The 17,718-nt window shown below is 42.3% G+C and overlaps 1 protein-coding gene across 3 annotated transcripts in view; it reads left to right on the top strand.

Moving 5' to 3' along the window:
• STAG2 (stromal antigen 2) overlaps positions 1-17,718 on the top strand; it is an 80,769-nt gene that overhangs the window by 23,869 nt on the left and 39,182 nt on the right. For all 3 annotated transcript variants that reach the window (XM_048513745.1, XM_048513746.1, XM_048513747.1), the window contains exons 2-3: positions 10,714-10,869; positions 14,639-14,717. In XM_048513745.1, the coding sequence (XP_048369702.1) occupies positions 10,826-10,869; positions 14,639-14,717 (123 nt within the window). In that variant the 5' untranslated portion in view covers positions 10,714-10,825. The remainder of the gene's footprint in view (positions 1-10,713; positions 10,870-14,638; positions 14,718-17,718) is intronic.

Below are 17,718 nucleotides of genomic sequence, written 5' to 3'. Positions count from 1 at the left end.
GCCTTCAGACTGGAGCGCCTTCTCCCCGCAGCAACTGGTCTCCTTACTACAGGGCTCCATAGACCAGTCGGCTTGTAGACATTTAAATGCTCGTGCCTCCCCTCAGACAAGCAGACGCAGATCCCCTTCCAGGTCCCGCAGGAGAATCAGATTGCTTGATTATGATGCAAGTACTTGAGTGAAGGGGAGGTAGACCTGGACTCAGACGCCTTTCTGAGGGAGAGTCTTCACCACCAGTTCAGGCAGATCAGAGCCACAGATTATTTAAGGTGGAACAATTATCCACTCTTTTAGCCAAAACAATGTCGGCTTTGGAACTGAGGGTCTCTGAGGAGGCGGGCGATCCCAATGCTCCTGCCACGTCCAAGCCCACTAAGGGCTGCCCTAAAGGGATCTCCTACATCTTTTCCTTAGAGGATCAGGCTACTCATTTTTTTCCCGCTCCCAGAGTCTTTTGCCCACAGTTCAGAAAAGAATGGGTCACCCCCGCTTCAAACAGAGGGTTTCCTCCAGTCTACAAGAAGCTTTACCTAGCTCCGGACTAATTTTTGAGAAGGATTAGAACCCCTCTAGTTGACGGTTCCATCTCCTCACTGCATTCAGGGGGCTTGGTTTCCCGGGACGGAGAGGGTGATGTTAAAGACCCCATTGATCGTAAGGCGGAACATGGTCTCCGCAGAGTTCATGATGGTGCGACCATGGCAGCAAAAAATCCTGGTTCCGGCAGCCACCGTCCCCACAGCTCCCATTCTTTGGCTCCAACGCCTTCTGAGCATCATTCCACCCAAGTGCCAAGGCATTAGAGAGGGGGTGGAGAGGGTAGTCATGGCCACCTCCTTCCCAGCTGATGCCACCCTAGATGCACTCCTAGTCTCCTCTAGACCCATGTCTTCAGCATCAGTCTCACGTAGATTGCTCTGGCTTAAGCCCTGGCAGGCTGACACCCTATCTAAGACAGCGGTGGCTAGTTTTGATTTTGAGGGAGGGACCCTATTTGGGTCAGAGTTAAATAAGACCCTGGTGGAGACCAAGGACCATAAATAAGCTATGCCACGGTCCGTCAGAGACAGGCCCGGGTTTTCTGCAAAACCTGCCCTCAAATCATTTCATGGCCCCTTCCACCAATCACGGGATATAAGCAGGCTAGCTGGCAGCCTCAGTCGTCCTTCTGTAAGACACACGATTTTCGCAGCTCCAACTAGAGCGGCAACCCATTTCGGACCGACGCCTCTGGCAATAACAACAAGGCGGGACTACGCCAGGGTTCCAGTCGGCGCTCGGCTCCTTTCCTTCAGCCCCGATTGGCAAGGAAGACGAAGCCAACAGACTAAAGCTGGCTGTCAAACATCTACTTACCATCAGAGCCATAGAACCGGTACCAAAATATCAACAAGGGATGGGAGTGTGCTCCCACCTTTTCACGGTCCCCAAAAAGAATGGGGACGTCAGGGCGATCCTCAGCTAAGACATGTCAATCGTCATCTGTGCAAATTCAGGTTTCGCATGGAAACCATCAGATCCACGGTTGCGGCCATCAGGAGAGGGGACATGATCACCTCCTTGGTTCTGATGGAGGCATACCTCCATGTACCCGTACACCTGGCTCATCATCGCTTCTCGGTCCGCGATAGCAGACCTCCATTTTCAGTACATAGCTCTGCCGGTCGATTGGCGACATCTCCCTGAGTTTTCACGAAAGTCTTGATTGCACCCATTTCCCTGCTCCGCAGTCAAGGGATGCATATCTATTCGTATCTCGACGACCTTCCCATCAGATCTTGATCGAAAATACAGGCTGTCAGAGACGTGGAAAGGGTCCAACTGGTCTTATCGGATTTGTCATCACGTGAGCAAGAGTTCCTTGGCCCCTTCCCAACAGATGGAACACTTAGGGGCATTGATAGACACGTCCATTTGTACTCCCTTTGTACCTCGGGTAAAAGTCCTGAAAATCCAAGAGACCAGTCTTCGCACCTTGCGGGCAAAATCTTCCAACTTACTACAACTTGCCAGCTTGCTGGGCCCCTTGCTGTCCACAATGGACCTCATACAGTGGGGTCGAGCCCACGCCAGGCCTCTACAAGCCCTTCTACGGCCTTATGCAAAGCAAATCATTCTGAAGACAGATCGATCATTGAGCCTCCCCCCAGCAGTCCGTCTCAGTCTAAAATGGTGGACCATCCACCACAACCTCCTACAAGGTAAGTTTTTCGCCCCTTCGCAACAGATCCATATCCTTGTGGATGCCAGTCTGTCCGGCTGGAGTGCCAAACTGGGCCACCACCTGGCTCAGGGCTCCTGATCCGAAGCGCAGGCGCAGCTTCCGATCAACGTTCTAGTAGGTCAGAGCAATATGATGGGCCCTGTAATCATTCAAGCAACTTATTCTGCAGAAGCACGTAGTGCTTCACACCGACAACATCTCGGCGAAGTGCCATGTCAATCATCAGGGAGGCTCCAGGTCGCCTGCCCTACACAGAGAAGCATTGTGTGTGATCTCATGGGCGGAACAGAATCTTGCATCCCTGCGAGCCGAACACATTTGAGGCTCACTAAATTTGGAAGCCGACTGGCTCAGCCGGACCACGCTCTCCAGCTCCAAGTGGAAGCTGAACCCAGCAGTTTTCCAGACCATCCAGGAACGACCCGGGATGGCGACGATCGACCTCTTTGCATCACTCCTCAATGCTCAGATCAGCGTATTCTTCACCAGATACCACCATTCACAGACGACAGCGACCGATGCACTCTCAGCTCCCTGGCCGCAGGGGTTCCTCTATGTTTTTCCCCCCGATCCAAGTTTTTCACAGACTACTCCTCCGCGTGCAGTCGGAACGGAGGGAAATCATACTGGGGGCTCCGAACTGGCCCAGGAGGTCCTGGTACTCAGTACTAAAACAGCTATCTGTCACACCACCGTTGGTTCTACCACAACTGCCAGACCTGCTCTCCCAGGGCCCCCTACTACATCCCGGCCCAGGCTGGCTCAGACTAGCCGCCTGGCGCTTGAGCGGATACTGTTAAGAAAACAGGGTTATCCTAAAAGGATCATAAAGGCTATTTTAGCTGCCAGAAGAAAGTCCAATCAGAATTTATCACTCCTCCTGGAAGGCTTATGTGCGGTGGTGCCGTAGAAAAAGAAGGGTCCCTGAGTTAGCTTCCCTGCCGTACATATTGGAATTCCTGCAGAACGGGTTTGAGTCAGGGTTGAGAAGTTCCACCCTAAGGCGTCAGGTAGCTGCCATTGCAACGGTTCTACCTGGGACGAAGGGGATGCCTATCACCAGGCACCCAGAAACCCTAAAAATTCTCAAAGGGGTTTCTCAGTCCCAACCGCCAGTACAGCATCGCTTCCCTACCTGGCGTCTCCATGGGGTGCTAGACGCACCTACCAAACCCTCCTTTGAACCTGTTCGACACATACATTTAAAATGGCTTAGGATGAAGCTTTTGTTCCTGGTAGCCATAACCTCCGCTAGAAGGGTATTAGAGATTAGAGCCATGTCAACTAATCCAAATTTATGCTTTTTTCCCAGACAAACTAGTGTTAAAGCTTGATCCCTGCTTTAGACCTAAAGTGGCATCTAAATTCCATTTGCAGCAGGAGGTGGTTCTGACAAAAAAATTTTGTCCGAATCCCACACACCCCAGAGAGCGCCGTTGGCATCACCTGGATGTGAGGCGTTCTCTCAAGACCTTTCTGATACGTACTAAACAAACTCCGCAAATCGGAGGCTCTGCTTGCTAACATCAGCCCGCCCAGATTGGGCGAACCTATGGCGGCTGCGTCTATCAGCTCTACTATTAAGGCCTGCATTCTTGAGGCCCATAAAGCCAGGGGATTCCCCATGCCGACCGGAGTTACAGCCCACTCCACCAGGAGCACGGCCGCCAATGCGGCTCTCCTTAAACGCATCCCCCTTGAACAGATTTGTAGGGCAGCCACTTGGGCTCTACCCTCTTCATTCGTTAAACATTATAAACTGGCATCCATTGATGCCGTGCAGGCTTCCTTTGGGAGGCCCATTCTAGAGCACATTATCGGGGAGTAACCGAACCCTCCCTTTTTTCTCAGGGCACTGCTTGGGAAGTTCCCAACCAGATGGCCTGCTACCACCAGGGAGAACGACCCATTGGATACTCACCGTGAAGGGGTCTTCTCCTTGGTGGTCGCAGGCCATCTGGGCCCACCCGGTTTTTTGCTGACCGATAATGTGTTCTCTAAATATCCAGCTTTACAGTTTTTTATCGTTTACAGTTCAGCCTGTTCTTTGTTGGGCTCTTTGGTCCCCTTTTAAATAGGATTATATGTTTCCTTCATGGTATGTTGGGCCGTGGTGTTGTATATTGTACTTTTGTTACGTTTGCCGTGTACTGTTACTCTCGGCTAGTCAGATACTGGGGCGGCACCACCACGGACACCTGACAGGAAGTCACCAAAGAGCCTTTTCCTGCCTACTCGCCGCAGGGCAGCGAACAACCCAACCAGATGGCCTGCGACCACCAAGGAGAAGACCCCTTCACGGTGAGTATCCAATGGGTCGTTCTCAGCAAAGCAGACTCCCAAGAATAACAGACCCTCCACAAAGTGAGGAGGAGAACTGAGGGGAGCATGTAGAACAGGGGGGCTCTGCCTGGTGACCGGTGGATGTAATCTAGCAGCTGAAAGTCCTCAACTGTGTGCCTGGTGGGACATCTCCATCTTGCAGACCTTGTGGAACTGGGCCTGATGCCACAAGGCCCTGATCTCCCTAGAGTTCCACCAGGCAGGGAACTCAAAAAGGCCTGACCCTGGCTGAGGACAACCAGATGGCTCTCAGGTCAGGAACATCCAGTAGATTTGGGGAACCAAAGAGATTCATCCTGAGGTGGGGGGGGGGGCATAGCAAGAGAGAAGGTTCCAGACCATTAAGGGTTTTTAAACTAGCACCTTGAACCTAGTCTGGAAGCATATTGAGAGCCAGTGCAGCTGGTGGAGCGAAAACGTTTAACAGAAACTCCACGGGGCCCTTGTTGAGGACCCTTACAGCTGCATTCTGTACCAGTTGAAGCTTTTGGAGTAGTTTCAATGCAGCCCTATATACAGTGAGTTTCAGTAATGTTTCAATAACTGTTGCATGGATCCCCCCCCCCCCCCCCCACACACACGACCCATCATTATGATCTCCTGTGAAGTTTGTCTTTCAGATCTAAACAGCTAGGGCTAGAGGTGAGTTATGCTTTGTTTTACCTTGGTCCCAGTTGGATTTGCTCTCCCTGGTGAATGTCTTGCTTTATTTATTTATTTTTTAAAAACACTAAGATGTCCTAATTACAGATTTCCCTTATGGATTGTTTGGCCCAAGGTAGATTGTGTAGTTTTGTTTGGTGTGGTACCAGTGGCACGACTAGTAATCCCTTAAAACATTTTTTAAAAAATAACTTTCAATATGTTGGACTATTGATTTTTTTTTAACTCCAACAAAAAATGTAAAAATAAGCCTTTCATAAAAATGAAACTATTGTGGAAGCATATGGTCAGTCCATAGGATGGGGGCCTACTGATATAATCCATTTGGAGCATATGATTATCTAAAAGTTTGCTAACATATTGATGAAGATATTCTAATTTAATGAATTCGCTCAATTTTGTGAAAATCTTCGCCAAAAATGTTTCTTCCTCAACAACTCTTTCTGCAGATAATATTGTTGGTAGTCAAAATGTGGCTAAACAAATTATACTCTTTAGCATGGGTAAACCTAGAATGAAATAAGGTGAGGGGATTTTAAAGTAATTTTTACAGAGAGTGTTTGAAAAAGACAAATAATAGCTTATAATATTTTATTATAAAAAGACAAATATTTTGTTATAAAAAGACAAATAATAGCTATTAATGCTTCCTTAAAATTTTTATTGAAACTCCCTATCAGGAAATAGCTAGGTCAATCTCTGGGTGACCTGTGTTCTTTAGCTTTAGGCTAGAGCTCCACCAAGTGATGTTTCGGCATGATACATTTTCATTTTAAAAGTAAACTGATTATGTTTTAGCATCACGTAGTGGCAGCCTGAAATGCAGCCCTTTCTTCCTGCCAGTCTTTGAATTGAGCTATAATATAAAACTACACTTTTAGAGCTCCGTTTGGAAATTGAAAATACAATTTCAATTTTAGTTAGTGGTTAATATCTGTGATTTAGGTTTAAAAACTTGGGAAATAATAAACATTAAAGTGGCATTTAAATGGTCTTATAAACTTTTGAAAACTGTCTTGTCATTTGCCAGCGTGGTAATAGTCTGAACAGATGTTGCATATAAAAACTGGGGATCAAAAAGTCATGCCATTGGCAGCAGATTGTCTAGCTGCAGATAATCTACTATGTATGCTGCTGAGTCATTACAGAATAAACATCTTGTTTGATGCGCTCACATGGCATATTGTGCCGCTACAAAACACCATTGGCCGGGAGTTACTTAAATTGTATTTTGTTGGGTTTGAGATGTCTTGTAGCTTCTGCACAGAAGTTTCAACTGGCGTTAAAATGCTAATATTTGTATGGCAACCAGTATAGATATACACAGACATTTGATGTACAGAATTAATTTAAAGATATATTATTGTGGCACATAGTAAATTTTGGTCTAGCTGGCATATACTAATACAGCTTTATTTTATTAACCTTTCATATGTGAAATAGATTGCTTATAATAAAGAATGTGACATTGTCCTTTGGGTTGTCTTACTACCTTGTAATTGTACTTTGAAGCACTGCCTATATTATGGTAGCTTTCTTTTGCAGAGATGTGTATTAAATGACGTAATTCAACCATTTTGTAATAACAATTTGATTATTAATGATATGTAGACAGTTGCATGAATTTTGAAATCTAGTTTTTAAACTTGGACCAAACTGAACTTTGCATTGGACTTGATTGAGAAGTTTTTCCCACAGTGAACTGGACCTCCCCCGCCACTGATTACTGTAATTCTTGGTGAGGGGATGGATCTGGGGTTTTCTGTTTACAAAGCCTGTGCTGTATCATTGAGCTATGGTCTATCTTAAGTTGTACAAGCTGACCAGTACAAAAGAAACCATTTCCACTGGAACATCAAAGGATGAAGGCTGCTAGCTCTTAATGTTAAATGGTCACATTGTTTGATACCATGGAAGGCAGTAGGGAGCTGGGGATAATAAGCAGGGGATATGAAATACAAGCATAGAAAAACAAATGACAGGTTAGAAAACAGTTGTAGCCATTGATGTGAGTTTTATGGGAAAACATGAATGGGAAAGTTTTCTGGAAAACTTCCAGAACCATAAAAAGAGCATGGATCTGATGTAGAATGTTTATTTTGATATATGTTTAATAAATATTTTTATTGTCCTGTTGATGTTATGTCTCAATAGCAAATATTTGCGCTAAAATATTTGATTGGATTTTTTCTCTCAAACTTTAAAAATTATATTCAAAGACATCCAATGTTTAATGTGGAAATTATTGGAATAATATCTGTAAAATAGCATGTACTTCCTTGCCTTGTTTAAGAAAAAAAATGATGGCACTGGAAACTGTTGACACCTGAATTTAGCAGATCAAGGGAACTTCTCATGTCATGCCCTGGAAGTAATTGACCAGTACATTTTAACTATTTTAACTCTCTTCCACAGGAGCTAGTAGAATATCTGATCACTTATATTGCTTGCTAGATTAATATCAGATCAAGTGATTGCAACATTGCCGTGTAAGGATAGACATAGAAATATAATTATTTTAATTGGGATAGGATAGGTACATGCAGACCATGACAATTTTCTTTGGCTTTATCGGTTGGTTGGTTGGTTGGTTGGATTTTATAGACCGTCTCATCCCCGAAGGGCTCTAGGAGCCAATTTTTGGAGCCAAATTGACATTTTAGCCATCAGGGTTTTGTATTGCTATTACAAAACCTTGTAATTTTGCTAAAGGTGTGGCAAAAGCATTGTAGAATATAAATATGTATTTACTGTTACTTCATTTACACCCTGCTTTTCTCCCCATCTGTAACCCAAAGTAACTGAAGTCATTTGCTTCTCCCTCATTTTATCCTCCCAACAACTCTTTGAGATACTGTTGAAGCTGATAGTGTGTGACTGGAGCATGTGGGAAACCCGATTTAGACTGTCATCTCCACAACAAAAAAACTACCCTAGTGTAATTTCTCACCAGTTTTTCATAATCCCATTGTTGCTTTTAAAAGCTTCATTTAATTGAATATTGGAGCCAGTATAGAAAACACTTCAAGAAATAACTTCATTCACTCCCACTGAATTATTATTAAACATATGTATAACCAAGTGAACAAGAACTTCAGGCACATTTATTTTAATGTCATACAAGAAAACATTGTGATGCAAAATGGTAAAATAAGCTTTTGTGTGGTTGCCAATTTTTTTGCCCAACCTTGACTTGTTATTTTCCCTACTACAACGGCTGTTTTTTGTGCAGGTCCCATGATCTCAAACACAGCCTTTCTGTTGATCAAAGGTGACCCTTTCCTTCCTTTTTCAGCCATTCAAAATCTGGTTGGATTCAGCTGTTTCTAGTTCCATTGAGAATTGCTGAGATGCTAATGATGGCAATGAAATTTATAAGTGCCGTGGTGACCTGGCACCTGGAATTTGTCATGCCCTTGCTATAGATATTTGTGGTTTTATCTCTCTCCTCCCCCCCCCCCCACATATACTTGTATTATCTCACACAAATTCCTAGGGATAATCACCTAGAAAACATGAATCTCCTATATTAGAAGTTCCAAGGGAGAGTAAATGTACCTACTGGACAAAAACTGAGAGTGTTCCTAGCAGGCATTGCACACAAGGCCACTTGGTTACAAGGAAATCGGGACTGTCCAGTATAAAAGACGGCACTAGATTCTGGACAGATACAATAACTAAAAAATGAACTTGCTTACAAACCAATCCAAACCGTGTGGGTGGGCTAGGACGTCGCTGCTGCTGTGCTGCTTCCAGAGGCTTTTTGGTGGCACGAGGAGGCGAAAAATAAAAGAAACATACACACACATTCACTCTGCCCGAAAGCCCTTCATAGGGCTCCATGGAGCTCGGGGCTGCAGCATATCCAGCGGCAAAATCAGGGTGGAAACCAACTAACATAAGGTCCACCCTCAGCCATGCCTCCAGAACGCCCCCACTATGCTGGCGGGGCCAGCGGTGTTGATGTGGTGCTCCTGGCCATTTTGGAGGGCCATAGCAGCCACCTGACAACACATTTGCTCCTCTGCCAGGGTAAATGCCCCCGGGGAGGACAATCTGTCAAGATTTGCTTTGCTTCTTTTCCCCCCACCGCCTTTGATTAGGGCTATTATTTATTTATTTTTATATATTTACGTGTATTCTTAGCCTACCCCAAAGGTATCAGGGCAGGTTACAACATAAGAAAAAATTATAAAATATCAATAATCTAAAAACAAATCTGATATATAACAATATATAAAACCTATTAAACTTACCAATTTATAAAATTTTAAATTCATAAAATCTGTTTAAAATTTTTAAAAATTTATTACAATTGATAAAGTTCCAATAACTCATAAAATTTTTATTAGCAGAATTATTTTTTCCATTAGAGTATATGGTGGTAACTGCTGGCTTGGGTGCTTTCAAAAAGGTGCTAGAAATATTCAGGAAGGATCGGTCTGTAAACATTTACTAGCCATGATAGCTAAAGGTAAAGATCATCATCAGGTTATTACTGACCCATGGGATGATGTCACATTGTGATGTTAACTAGACAGACTATGACCTTTTCTTCACTTACTTCAGTTCCATAGCTGTGGGGCTTCCCCTGCTGCTCTCTGTTAAGAAATATCCTCCTACTGTGAGTCTTTCTCCTTCCCCATCTGCATTTTTGCCCGCCTGGCTTCCTGCTTTCCTCCTCTGAGATTTTGCAAAACCCAGAAGAAGAGATACACTTTCTAATTGGGTGATTAGCTTTGCAGGGAAAGAGAAGCTATAGGAAAGGTCGTGTTTTGCCAGCATTTGGAAATCATCAGCTTCTCTGATCTATGGCACAATGGCTTTGGGAGAAACTAATAAAAATGCATAAATGAATGTCTATGGTGAAGGAAAGGTAGGCTTGTTGCAAGGCAGTACGCAAGTGAATGCATGGCCTATGTTTAGGGATGGTTTCCCCAGTCGCCCACTTTACCCCCAGCAAGCCAGGTACTCATTTTACTAAGCTCAGAAAGATGGAAGGCCAAGTCAACTTTGAGCTGGTTACCTAAAACCTACTTCCATTGGGATCAAAGTCAGGTTGTGAGTAAAGCTTTTACCATACTACTGACAGCTTAGTACTGATAGCTTACCACTCTGTACCAAGAGAGTGACTAAAGGAAATATTCAGAGATAATGTACCCCTGAACTTCTTGTCCTGCTTTCTAGGCTTGGTGACTACTGTGAACAGTAGGTGCTGGATCAGATGGACTCTTGGGTTGATCTGGCAAGATTTTTTTTAAGGGCAAGAGGAGGTACTGGGATTGGTAGCTCTCTTTCCTCTATTTATATTGATTTGTCTCAGGTAAGGAAAATGAAAAGGAAGGTAAATTGTATTGAAACTTGGGCTGATTTTCAAGTTATAACAAAAAGAGGCTGCTGCAGCACTTGTGAGGATGTTATATAAAATGGGTTATGTGAGCATTTTTTTCTTCAAGGTGTAATGTTGATCTTTTCCCCCATAGGTATAAGTCTCCGACATAAAGAGAAGAAATTGGCACGCAAGTACACTTACCATCTACAGTTGCTTTTTGAATACATTTCTAATACAATAGTGATCCAGAAGATGATAAAGAAATGATAGCAGCTCAAGAAGCAACAACTAATTTTGCTCTACTTCAGTAAGTAAGCTAAAATTATAATGCTAACTATAAACCACAAAAATGTGTTATTTCTACCTTTTTTGCGATTAGAAACAATATTATGTATGTGTTTTATTAAACCACAAACTAAAAAGTCATAGCATAATCACGTCACCAAGGAATTTTATTATGTGAGTTTAAAGCCTTGCTTAATGAATTGAGTCATGACTGAGTTGTAGCGGCTGTATATAATTCCTCTTTTATGATTTTTGTGCAGAAACATGCATATTATTATTATTATTTATTATATTTGTATACCGCCCTACCCCCGAAGAGCATATCTGTTCTACGCCTTTGCAGAACAGGTTGTAGAATCTAGCCAAAGGATTGGCGCACAGATCCATTTCTTGGAGGATAAGTTTTCTCTGCATTTGCCCCAAGGGGAGGGGTGAGCACCTTCTGCTCCTCCTATGTCACCTTAGCAGCTGCAGTTCTCTCTATAGTTTTCTCCATCAGTTATAACCTTCTTTTTGTGCTTAGTTGGTGTTTTATGTTGTGTTCAGTTAGGTGGACATCATAATTTATTTCTGCTTTGGTTTTCTGCTTCATTGGTCTGTGTTCTTTTGGTTCTGGTGTCACAGCAGTCTTTTAAATAGGACAGCATTTGCTGGAGTAAGCTTCTTGTCTCTGAGCATGACCTCTGTCTCCTTTGTCTGGGTCAGTGATGGTGAAGACCGAGTGCCCAAATTGCAACCCCAAACCCTCTTATTTATCACAAAGTGCCAACACAGCAATTTAACCTGAATACTGAGGTTTTAGTTTAGAAAAGATGGTTGACTCCGAGGTGCACGTTACCCGGTAGTAAGCTTGGTGAAGCAACCGTGCAACACTTCGAATGAGTGAATCACGACCCTAGGAGGGTTTACTCAGAAGCAAGCCCCATTGCCTGCAACCGAGCTTACTCCCAGGTAAAGGATCGTGCCCAGGCTAGCCTAGATGTGTGTGTGGGGTGTGTGTGTGTGATTTTCCGCGCCCCCCCCCCCATGATGAACTCTGTGCATGTGTGCCCACAGAAAGGGCTCTGAGTGCCATCTCTGGCACCCGTGCCATAGGTTCGCCACCGCTGGTCTGGCTGAGGAAAGAAGCTTGATTCTTCATTATCTTATGTATTCCACTCAAGTATCTTGCCAAAGAATGAGATTGTAATAGTTATGTTAACATGGTATGGGAAGGGTGACATAGTAAATCTAATAAACTACACTTGTGTTGTTTAGGCCCAGAGATGGCTTCTGTAGGAGGGATTTCAGATTTCCTTCAGAGTGAATGTTACTCCATCATCCTGCAGAGAAGTATTTATTACATTCCAGACCCACTCAACTGACCCAACCTGCCCTGATACTATCAACCTTGAAGGGCAAGGATTGAACCTAGATGTGGGTGGGATGCTCACCTTTCACAATTTTGTCTATTTCATTGTGTCTCAATAACTGAAATGCATCCATGGAAGTAATATTGGGCTGCATTCTGATAGCATCCTGAGATTGAACTGAACCAATTGTGGCATCTGAAGTGCAGTAACTATGGGTTTTACCTGCAGAAAATATTGTGAATATGCAAGCCTCCATATGTCCAAATCAACATCCTCAGGCACCTGGGATAAGAGCCTCTTACAACCCAGAAAAGCTCTTCCAGGCAGCATTGTGTGGACACAGTGGTGGTGATGCAAGCTTGCTATTCCACCATCCCCACCACAGGGTAGGCACAATATATAGGTATTCCAGACAAAGAGTGGGGCCATAGTATAGTAAATAAGAAATGAGTCTGCCCAGGTTATAGGATCATTGTAACTGGGCTGGAATGATCTGTGCTGGAGATTGTGAAATGCACTGCCACTCTAATAAGCAATGTTTGCTAGGAAGACTAATGGTCTGACTCTGTATAAGGCAGTTTTCATGTACTCATGACTATAGTCCTGTGTTCCCTTGCCAAGGAGTAAGGCTGATTATAACCAGTAGAATTTATTTATCTGCCTAGCTTTCCTATCAATGTAATCTCAGGGCCATGAGTAAGCTGCTGTTGCTAAGTTTAATGCTCTTTGGCGGGGGGTGTTATTGGGAGAGGCGGTCCCACTGATGCAACAGTCCCAGACTAGGGCTTTGAAGGTTAACACCAGAACCTCAAGCCTGATCCAGTACAACACTTGGAGCAAGTGCAGCTGATGGAGCACTGGTTTATTCCTAAGTAAATGTGTTTTTGATAAGATTGAGCATCGTTGAAACTCAGGGCTGATTGAACTCATTGAAACTGAAGCGAGGGAGAACTGTGCCCTCTCCCCACCCTGGAACGGCCCCACACCGGTGTGTCATGCACCCTCCCATCCCCTTGGCGCTACGCCACTGCTGAAACTCTGGTTTTAGATAAATATTTTAGAAGAAATTAAATAGCAGATATGATTCCATGTTTGTATGTTTTTAAAGTACTGTTGGTTCTTACCTGCTAGATAACCAAAAGCCCTATTGACTGTTTTTTAAATTACAGTATAGGCTTCAATCCTAAGCTCCCTTTCTGCTTGCAAAAGAGGACGAGTGTGTTTTGTGCTGATTTGCCCATCTTTCTGCATCTCCTTCTTTTTTGACTGCTGGATGGTATAATTTCATAGATGAATTGTAGGGTGAGGGTGAGATTAGGGAAGTCATTGTTTATGCCGCACAGCTGTTCTAATGCTGTGTAAGATCCAAGCCAAGTAGTATTTATATAATGCCTCACTTGTACATGGTTTGGGAAGCAGTGGGCAAGAACTAGCAGCTACAACAATGTTAATAACACTTAAAACAGGAGTGGTTAACATTTAAGACATACCAATTGAATAGGGATGTAAATAGTATAAAGTTAATTTAGTAACAATAAAAAAATCTACCATTAAGCATCAGAAGACAAAGTAATTATATAAAGGAAGAAACCTAGCCTTACCCTCATTAAAAACTAGTTACTGGAAACCAGTAGGAACAAGGATGTTTTTACCTAGCGCTTGAACCTTAATGGGACAGTCACTGTGTGGATAGTTGTGGTTCATTGTGGGTTTTTAAAAAGTGTATCTGTAAAAAGTGGCACACGGGGTTCATGCAAAATAAAATCTCTTGTCTGTGAAATAACTGTGTGTATCAAATTTGATTCAGGTGAGACTTCTATATCCGGTACTCTTCATTTGGCCTGCAGGTTCCCTGGGTTTCATAGGCTCTGTATTCACATTATGATGGAAAATTTCTTAGACCCACTGCCCCCACTAAACTTTTTGTTGCTACCATGTTTCTCTGCACACACTAATTATGTTTGTTTTGTATTTGTTAAGGTAGATAAGTAAAATATGTGCAGCAAAACATGGTAAAAACAGAAACCAAACATTCCTCCTTCACATACTTGTCACCCATGGAACTTTGGTAATTCCGTTAAAGTGAGAAATGTTTTTTTCCACACTGTGGAAGAAAGTAAAACTGGATATTATCCTCTAGTGGAATTCCATAAGATATTTTTAGAATGGTTTTAACATAGCGTCTGATTTAATGTTTAATTTTAAAATTATTGTTACCTACCTTGGATGCTTGGGAGAGAGGCAGGTATATTTTTTAAAAACACAGATCCACCTTAAAAGTTCCGTAATACTGAGAAAAGTCCTGTACTTGTTCATATTGGAAGCAGTTCTCCAGGGAGAAATTGTTTATCATTCAATGTTTGAACAATAGCAGCAGTAGTTGAAGAAACAGAATGGTCTTGAGGAAAAGCAACTCTAATGAAGAACATGTCTTTTCAGAGAGTCTGAAACTTACTTTTCTTCTGATACGGACTTTGAAGATATTGAAGGAAAAAATCAAAAACCAACAAAAGGAAAGGTATGTGAATCTGAAAATTGTTCTTTATACAAAGTAACCATGATGATGGCACCCCTGTATTTTCAATATATTCTTCATGTGATCAGTATTTGAGGAAACATACTATATTGGTTGTATACCATGCTTATACTGCTATATGGATGAAATCCAAATAGGATAGATAAGTTTAATACTGATGATTGGTGTGAGTTGTTGTTGATTCAAGTTGTAAGCCAGGAATCTCCCAACCTTTTTGATCCTGCAGATACATTTGAAATTCTGACACTGCATTGTACAAACAGTAACAAAATTACTGTCACAGATTGGTTGCTGCCAGTTATAAAACAACTACCACAGCTTAACTACAGTAATACAGTATAGATCCTTGTACACTAGTGCCAGCTGCTACTAAGGTAACATGAAATTGCTTTAGCACAGACCATCAAATTTCTAATAGCCAATCCCAAGCTTCGCTGGACAAAAGCCCTATCTGGCATCACCACAGTTCCTTAAAACACTTCGTCACGGTGTTCACAGGTACCGCATTGGACACCATAGTGTCTACGGACACTCCATTGGGGACGCCTGTTGTAGGTCATTATGCCTCATGATTGTGCTTTGGAGGGTCCTGAGACTTCTGAAGAAAGTTTTGTGAATTTGCTGCTGGAGCAGTAGCAGCTCTTGGAAACTTGGCTTATATTGACAATCTTTGTATCAGTAAAATGTAGGCTTAGATGTTTAATGTACAGAACTTTTGAAGCTACTGAAAAAAAGATTTTTTTTTCCCCTTGGAAAAACTCCCTTGGAAAAAAATGAAAATTTTGGAAGTAATTGAAATATATGCAATACTTACTGTCTTATTAAACCTAAACCAAATTTAACTACTTTGGCAACACAGAATGCATCACATAACTTAGTGTATAAAAATGCAATATTTGACATTCATGGAATTTAAAAGTTGTAAATTCCTTAGGTTTGTACAAACAAAATTGCAAATATGCCCACTACTTGAGAGAAAACTGCAAACTGATGGATCCTGTGCCATCTTACCACGTATACCTTAGTTTTTGCTGTGGTTAGAGAAAGCTCAGTTCCCAATGAAAGAGTTTGCTTCTGAGGCTTTGGTAAGAGAGTACCAGCCTGAGCTAGTTTTGTGCCTTTTTCAGGTGCAGAGTACACTCCTTCATAGCAGTCTCTCGAGGATGTGTTCCCAGGCAGACTTAATTAGATTGTGTGATGCCACTGAGAATCTCAGTGCAGAATGGGGCAGTTCACTCATTCACAGGAAGGTTCTGTGAAGGTTCCCTATGATTGTTTGGGGGTGGGGGGTGGTCAGAAGTTTGGCCAGCTTTGTCTATAAGTGTAGCTAGTAAGAAGAATAGTCTCTTCTTCCCCTTCCTTGAAATACACTTGTATGATGCTCTGGAAACTTTACACCTCAAGAACCAACTGAGCTGTTCTAGGACTTCAGAAAATAGGCAGCAAGTTAGCTTTGTTATATTTCTATGAATCCTGTCATAACTGAATTGTATGCCTTGTTTTAATATTTTTGGTAAGTTATCTCTAACAAAGCTCCTTTTTTCATGGTGTGCATTTACTGGTGCCAAACCTAGATGAGTTGGTTACCTTACCGAGTCCACATATGGTCTGCAGTGATAGGCAATAAGGTACTTTTATTCTAGTTTGTGGGAGGTGAAAAGATCAACCGTAAGTCTGGTTGAAAGGACAACAGAAGACATGCAACAGTTGAAAAACAGTGAAAACTCTTCATGCGCCCCTCATGAAGATTAGGTATTCTTCTAGGTGCAGAAATGTGTCTAGAATTTAAGAGCTGCTTATGTCTACAGCATGCTCACGTTTTCTTTAAAAGCATCTAACTCATTCTAAAAGATAAAATATTTTATAGATTTTTTTCTCGATGTGTTAAGTACTGTCAAGTCAGTTTTGACTCATGGAGATCCCATGAATTAGTGTGCTCAAAAACATCCTATTGTTATCAGCCTTGCAAAGAGAAAGCGGTGGCTTCTTTTAAAAAGTCAATCTGTCTCATGTTGGGTCTTCCTGTTTTCCTGCTGCCTAGCATGATTCCTTTCCTAGAATGATTGTCTTCTCACTTTGTGACCAAAGTATGATGGCTTCAGTTTAGTCATTTTAGCTTCTAAGGATAGTTTAAGCTGGATTTGATATTTTTGGTTTTTGGTGGTCTACGGTATCCATAACACTGTCTTCCAATACCACATTTCAAAGGAATCTGCTTTCTTTTTGCAAGTTGTCTTCATTGTCCAGCTTTTGCACCTATACATAGTAATAGGGAATACTGTGGAATGAATTAATTTAAACTTGGTTGCCAGTAATGCATCCTTACATGTAAGAATTTTTTCTAGCTCTTTCATGGCTGCCCTTTTTAGTGTTAGCTTCCTGATTTCCTGGTTGCAGTCTCCCTTTTGGTTGATGATGAAGTCAAGGAATAGAAATTTTTCAACTATTTCAGTTTTCTTATTGTCCACCCTAAAGTTGAGCAGTTATCCAGTAGTCATTATTTTTTGTCTTGATGTTCTGCTGTATTGCTGCTTTGGCACTTTCTCCTTTAACTTTCAGCAGTAGTCATTTCAAGTTTTGTTGTTTTCTGCCACTAATGTAGTACTTACTGCATATGTCAAATTGTTAATGTCCATCCCCCTCCCCCCAAAAATTTCATTGTACTTTCATCTAAATCTAATCCAACTTTCCTTATATTTTTTGCATACATATTAAAGAATTAGGGAGTTAAAATACATCCTTGTCTAACACTTTTCCCAGTTGGAAACCATTCAGTTTCTCCATATTTTGTCCTAACAGTAGGCTCTTATCTAGAGTATGGGCTGTGCTTCAAAAGAATCAGATGATGTGGGACACTAATTTCCTTTAAAACCATAGCTTTTCATGAGCCACACAGTCAAAAGCTTTGCTATAATCTGTGAAACAAAAGCTGACACCACCACCACCACCACCACCACCACCACCCCCGGAAATTTCTCATAGG

The sequence above is a fragment of the Sphaerodactylus townsendi genome, linkage group LG13 (assembly GCF_021028975.2).
Source record: "Sphaerodactylus townsendi isolate TG3544 linkage group LG13, MPM_Stown_v2.3, whole genome shotgun sequence".
In the NCBI taxonomy this organism is placed as follows: domain Eukaryota; kingdom Metazoa; phylum Chordata; class Lepidosauria; order Squamata; family Sphaerodactylidae; genus Sphaerodactylus; species Sphaerodactylus townsendi.
This window is presented reverse-complemented; position numbering and strand designations above follow the sequence as displayed.